Source organism: Xenopus tropicalis, chromosome 4, assembly GCF_000004195.4.
Source record: "Xenopus tropicalis strain Nigerian chromosome 4, UCB_Xtro_10.0, whole genome shotgun sequence".
In the NCBI taxonomy this organism is placed as follows: Eukaryota; Metazoa; Chordata; class Amphibia; order Anura; family Pipidae; genus Xenopus; species Xenopus tropicalis.
This window is the reverse complement of record NC_030680.2, coordinates 84,755,588-84,761,815: the sequence shown is the minus strand read 5'-3', so window position 1 is coordinate 84,761,815 and position 6,228 is coordinate 84,755,588. Positions and strand designations below refer to the sequence as shown.

The following is a 6,228-nucleotide window of genomic DNA, read 5'->3' as shown; positions in this document are numbered from 1 at the left end:
CAAAAAAATGTATTAGAGTACATACCCTGTAAAGCTGGCCATACATTTGTGTACATTTTTAAAAGATCTTTTTGTTATTGTACAGCCAAGCTTATCATTTAAAGTATGATTTGTCCATCAAAGAAAATTACCATTTTAAGCGATATTGTCTAGTTGAAGCTTGGGAAATTGTGGGTAGCTGCCTACCTGGCACTGCAAATGAGACAGTCACTATTTAAAGGGCTGGCATGGGGCTGTTTGAGCATCTGTGTACTTGAAATGCCAGGGCCTATTTTTAATACCAGCCCACATCTGTTACTGGGACAGGCAGCAGAGAGGATACAGGTGGATGAAATATGGGTCAATGGAATGTTGTATTGTAAGGTATATATTTTTATTGAGACCTGCAACATTCAGGAATAGGGTTAAGCTTCTCACAGAGCAGTATGCTTTATCATTCTGTGCATTGAACAGACAGTTGCTAAGCTGTTGTACGCAGAAAGGCCAGTCAGCAGCAGCAGTATGTAACGTACATGATCATTTTCTATTCTCCACCCCCAGGAGAAGGCAGTCCCCTTTGCTATGGAGACGTGTACACTGCACTTCTCAAACAAACATGGCTATGTGAGAAGGACAAGTACAGGCCGTGATAATACGCTGCAGTGATTGAACAGTGCTAGTGACAGTGTTACTACACTCACAGGCTAAGGCTCTATCATGCCTATTCACTATATGCACAGCTGGCTGACAGTTTTACATATCTGTGAATCTTTAACAAGTTTCATAAGGAGTTCCATTGAACTAGGAATTTCTACTAGATTTGTTTGTTAGTAGATCTAATATTGGTCATTTTAGATCATTAGATACAAGGCTAGGAATATTATAATTGGAAGATCCTACAAGAAAATCATCTATGTGTAAGTAACATTTTTTTTATTTTTGACAATAGATTCTTTTTTGTTTGCTTCAACTGAAAAATAGTTATTTGTTAATGCAACAATAAAGGTTTACTGTCCGCAAAATAAAATGTCTTGATTGTTTTGCCTGAAAACAGTGTTTAATATTGTAAAACAGGATAGCTTTGTTAAAAAAACAAGATTTACCTAATTTTGTGAAAGTTAGAGTACATGTTTCTGCTTGAATGCAGCATTGTATTTCCTGCTAGCAGTTCTGTCTCAGTATCAGACCCAGTGATCATTTAATCCAGGACCACATAGGTTACTGAAGGTGGCCATACACTATAACAGGGATCCCCAACCTTTTTTACCCGTGAGCAACATTTAGGTGTAAAAACACTTGGGGAGCAACACGAGCATGAAACATGTACCTGGGGGTGCCAAATAAGGACTCTTATTGGCTATTTGGCAGCCCCTATGTGGACTGCCAGCCTATAGGAGACTCTGCTTTGCAGTACACCTGGTTTTATGCCTCCAAAACTTGCCCCCAAGCCAAGAATTCAAAAATAAGCCCCTGCTTTGAGGCCACTGGGAGCAACATCCAAAGGGTTGGAGAGCAACATGTTGCTCACGAGCCACTGGTTGGGGATCACTGCACTATAAGATCCACCAAACAAACAGATCTTTCCACCGATATGCCCATGTAAGGTAAGCAATATTGGAGTATCCGAGGGCCAAACAATCTCATTACAATATCAGGTATAGGACACATTGGAGCAAGACTACATCAATGAGCCAATGTGGTCCCCGATTCAACAGAAAAACCCAACCTGCCCAATCAACATCTGGACAGTTTTTAGCCAGATATCAGTTGGGTAAGACCGTGGGGGGGGGGGGGTCTCCATACATGAGCAGATAAGCTACCAAATCTGGCTTTAAGTTGCCCACCATGGCCCTATCACTGTACATAGGGTAGGCACAGTCTGCCATGCATATTTAACTCATTACTGCACTGTCCCTTTGAAGATCTATATAACTTAGAGGCTGAAGAGATGAAAAGCATTCTTCTGGCTAAACCTATTTTTAACTATATCTGGCCACCCCTGATAGGCCAGCCCCACAGTTTGGACAATTAGAGGGTCTTACCCACCTACCTTGTGCTATTGTAAGAATATCCTGGTGAGGTTGTTGCTGCTGTGGTTAACTCATTTAAACAAATGTAGTTACCTAATGCTTCCTAGAAATGCAACAGAATATCGAGCACATATTTCTTTACTTTCAGATTGGATAGTCTAGGACTAAGAATCTGCAGTATGATGCAATCAAGAATTTGCTTATTATTAAAGAGAGAATATCAAGATCTTAAAGAGAACCAACTATTTGTAAGTATAACCTATTTTATAAGATACAACTGAATTCATTACACCCCTGACATTTTCATCTTTTTTCTTCCTAGCCATTTCTGAATGTCTGTGTTGTCCATAAGAGGATCCATTTATACTGTAACTCACACCTCCAACATATACCTCTCAACTTTGCAAGCTGTTTCTAGATAAGCATGGCATTAACAAATCCCAGTTTCTAACCAAGTCCTTGTTTCACTAAAACAGAAGTCTTTAGAAGCAAAAAAGACAAAAGTTAAAAATTATTAACATATTATTTGTGAATGTATACAGTGTCGGACTGACCCACCAGGATACCAGGAAAACTCCGGTGGGCCCAGTAGTCAGTGGGCTCTCTTGCTTCTAACTATTAAGCCTATTTTATGGTCATTCCCTATTTCTGTATGGGAACAAGGAAGCTTGATAGATGGAAGAATAGAGTATAGTATGTAGAGAAAAGAAACTAGGATAATAATGAGTTTGACGGAGGAGAGGAGGAATTAGTTTTGAGAGTGGGCCCATGGTCCAGGGATTTCCGGTGGGCCCCTGTCATCTCAGTCCGACACCGAATGTATAGAAGCCTAATAAAAAAATAGAGATTACAGTTATTCTAGCTTCTTGGAGCATAGGATATTTTGTTACTAACATAGAAAATATGTTGTATGCTGGGGATTTTAGTGCATTGCTCCCAGTTACATTCCCGAGGAATTACACAGACACCTTGCATTTTACTCCTGTTTTTTGCAATGTACACACTAGTCTGCATGTAGTTAATGTTGTCTATATCTGTACTAAGGTATTTATGTATATCTGACATTGCTTTGAATTTCAGGGAATTTCCGCAGCACCCATCAGTGATAATTTAGTAGAGTGGATAGCTAAAGTACAAGGACTGAAAGACTCAATCTGGGAAGGTTTGTACAACAGTTTAGATTATTCCATTCAAAACTGGTTATCCAACATACAATATTTATTCTTAAAATATATGTAGCAGTAACAATTTTATTTTCACTTCAAACTAAATTTGGAGCAAACTTCAGCGTCGAACTGGGCTGGCCAACCAAGTCCCATTTCTGTGGTGCTCCCCCACTGTCTGATCTCTCCAGCACACTCAGGGGAGGGGATAGGGCAAAGGAGGGGCCCCTAGGAGGTGTTGAAGCCACGGTGGGGGCCCCTTTGGGTGGGCCCTGCAGAGACCAGAGCCTACTTTTTAGCCATTAGAATACAAGGGGTTTTGCATGTTTAAACATAACAAATACTTTTGGACGAAAAACCAAAATGAGAAAAAACAGAAGCTGGTTTAATGACTGAGCCAGATGAAATCAGATCAGTTATTCTGCTCTTTTGTAGTAAGAACACCATTGGCTTGCCTGTACATTCGTATGTATTATATGATTAAAAGTATTAATCCAAACACTACCATATATTATTTAAACCAAGGTAGAGCATACTGCGCATGTAACTTACATGATACATTTCCAATTCATTCAGATTTTACATTATATTTCTTTTTTCATCACTTATAGGAGCAGTTCTTCAGCTTGCTATGAGATACACAGAGAAGTACAATTATGAACCTCCGAGCATTAAGTTTAATACAATTCCCTTTCATCCGAATGGTAAGATAACACTTTTCTTTCCATTTTTACTGTAAACAATGTTCCAAGAAGATATCTGAAAAGACATTAAATTAAAACTAAATTCAGACCAGTAAGAAAATGCATTGTTTACTATTCAAATTGGTAGATAACAACGCATGTGCCACAGGCTTAAGGGCAAGGGCACACTAAGCTGATTGTCTCCACAGACAGTTTTCATAGAGGTGAAAGAAAGCAGACGTGTTCATATGCACACACCCCCATAGCTTCATTGATAGGCCCAGCGTCAGTCTGTGTGGCGCTACATGGAGCATATATTGGAACAAAAATGTGGATTTATGCATTTTTGCACCGAAATCCACTTTGTGTAACTCCCCACATGCTGACCCAGGGCCTGTCAATTAAGCTGTATGCATAACAGCAGATCTTTAGTCTCTATAAAAAATGCCTGTGGAGGAAAACAGACAATCTGCTTAGTTTGCCCCTGTCTAAGGCCAGCTTACTGTTGGTTAACCATTGAAATAAAATAGAATTATGTCCAAATGGTATGTGTCATGTCATATATGTTGTGTTTAATCAAGGGAGCTGAAGTACTGGTATGTTGAGAAAATGTCTCCAGAAAAATAGAGTAATCTGAGCTCCGTTCATACATGAACACACAAAGCCTGTTGACTAGAACCTAGATAAGCTACTTAAACATGATATTTCATATTTCAGAGCCGAGGGAATAAGATTTAAAATCTCAAGGGATATAGGAAGGTTTTTGTACACCTGGAATACATTTGTAAGTCTGTAGGAGGTCCACAAGCAGTGATTCTTCTCATTGCAAACAGTATTCTAGAGAAAAGATTTATGGTATTTTCATCATTTGCCTTTTCTCATTGATTTAATTACATAAATGTACAACCTGGTGCAGTATGAGGAAAATAGCATATCTGGCAGGTTACATATGTTGCCTCTGATTCTGTATATAGAATTAACATTTGAAACCTGTCAGCTTTGCTTTTCAATAGGAACCAAGAATTTAAAATTTGGTTCTTAAAAGCTATTTCTGTAATAAAAACTTAAAACATAAAAATTGCATTACTTTATATAAATACAGAGATGTAAAATGTTGAGCAGTGCTGAAACAGACACACATTCATGTGTCACTTTATTAGAATAGTTAATTAGGTGCAGATCTCAGAACTCTGGTTGTAAAAGATGACTTGGTCTAAGCATTTTTAAAAGCACTCAGTGGATAACCACAGTAGGATAGGGCAGTTTCACATTACACTATTACTTTTTGCCTGTATTTAGTTGTAAGTGCATTTATTAACTAAGCCATTTAGAACAGCCAACAAGAGTTATTAAACTTGTCATTTTTCCAAAGTGTGACCTTACCACAGTTTGAACACCATTAACTCAACCCTCAGAAGAGAAATCCCATCTGTCATGCTTGATAATTGTTTGGACGCCAAAGCCTAATTTGTAAAAGACAAATATACATTACCTAATATTATTTACATCATTAATAAGGGACACTGAGTAATAGTTGACATTCCCTGTTGAGCATTTAAATAACGTTTATGTTCAACGCTCTTCACTAGAATCTAGATCATTTTATAGAGTGAGACAAATATTAATTTAGCATACAGGTCAACTCAATTTTTCATCTGAATCTGTGCTGCTTTCTGGTTTAACCTCAACTGGTTTAATTTCAATGTATTTAAAGATGCAGCACATGACTTCAAGAGGCAAGTAGAAGATATCTTCATCAAACATCTAGCTTTGTATTTTATTGGGATTATTGTCATAATTAAATCCACATTTGTGTTCTTGAGTGACAATGTGCTTGTGTTGTTCAAAACCAATTTACTGAACAATACCCCCTTACCTTTGTAGGCAGTTCTACTAATGACTTGCTCCCATGTTGCATGGTTGTATTTTGTCAAATTGTGTACATTGGATTATTCCAACTAGCAATTTGAAAACATTACGCCTAAATCACATGCGTTAAAAATATTATCACTTCTTATATTTTGAGAATTAAAGATCGATTCACTAAAAGGACACTTGTCTGAATTAAGAAGCAATGTTATTGTTGTTATTTATGTTGCGATGACATATTTTTAAGCAATATTTTAAACCATGCAATATATTTATGTGTTAGTACGCAGTATTAACACACACTATTACGCATGTAACTGTTGTTTTCTGTGATACTGTTCTGAAAATGACCATTTCCCTAAAACCGGAGGATGCATCACTGTAAGGCAATCACATACTTGAAAAAATTAAACTGCAAACTCCATCTTGTCACCACAGACATCACCAGCTGCAGTTTTGTTTAGTACGCCTACTCCTGGGAGGCATTAAGTTTCACAGTAATTA

General features: G+C 37.7%; 1 protein-coding gene across 1 annotated transcript in view; it reads left to right on the top strand.

The window, feature by feature from the left end:
- Positions 1 to 539: 539 nt before the first annotated feature.
- The window catches only part of ube2u (ubiquitin conjugating enzyme E2 U), a 26,871-nt gene continuing 21,182 nt past the window's right edge, over positions 540 to 6,228 (top strand). The window contains exons 1-4 of the mRNA XM_004913929.4: positions 540 to 896; positions 2,158 to 2,257; positions 3,090 to 3,171; positions 3,784 to 3,876. Of these exons, the coding sequence (XP_004913986.1) occupies positions 2,189 to 2,257; positions 3,090 to 3,171; positions 3,784 to 3,876 (244 nt within the window). The 5' untranslated portion in view covers positions 540 to 896; positions 2,158 to 2,188. The remainder of the gene's footprint in view (positions 897 to 2,157; positions 2,258 to 3,089; positions 3,172 to 3,783; positions 3,877 to 6,228) is intronic.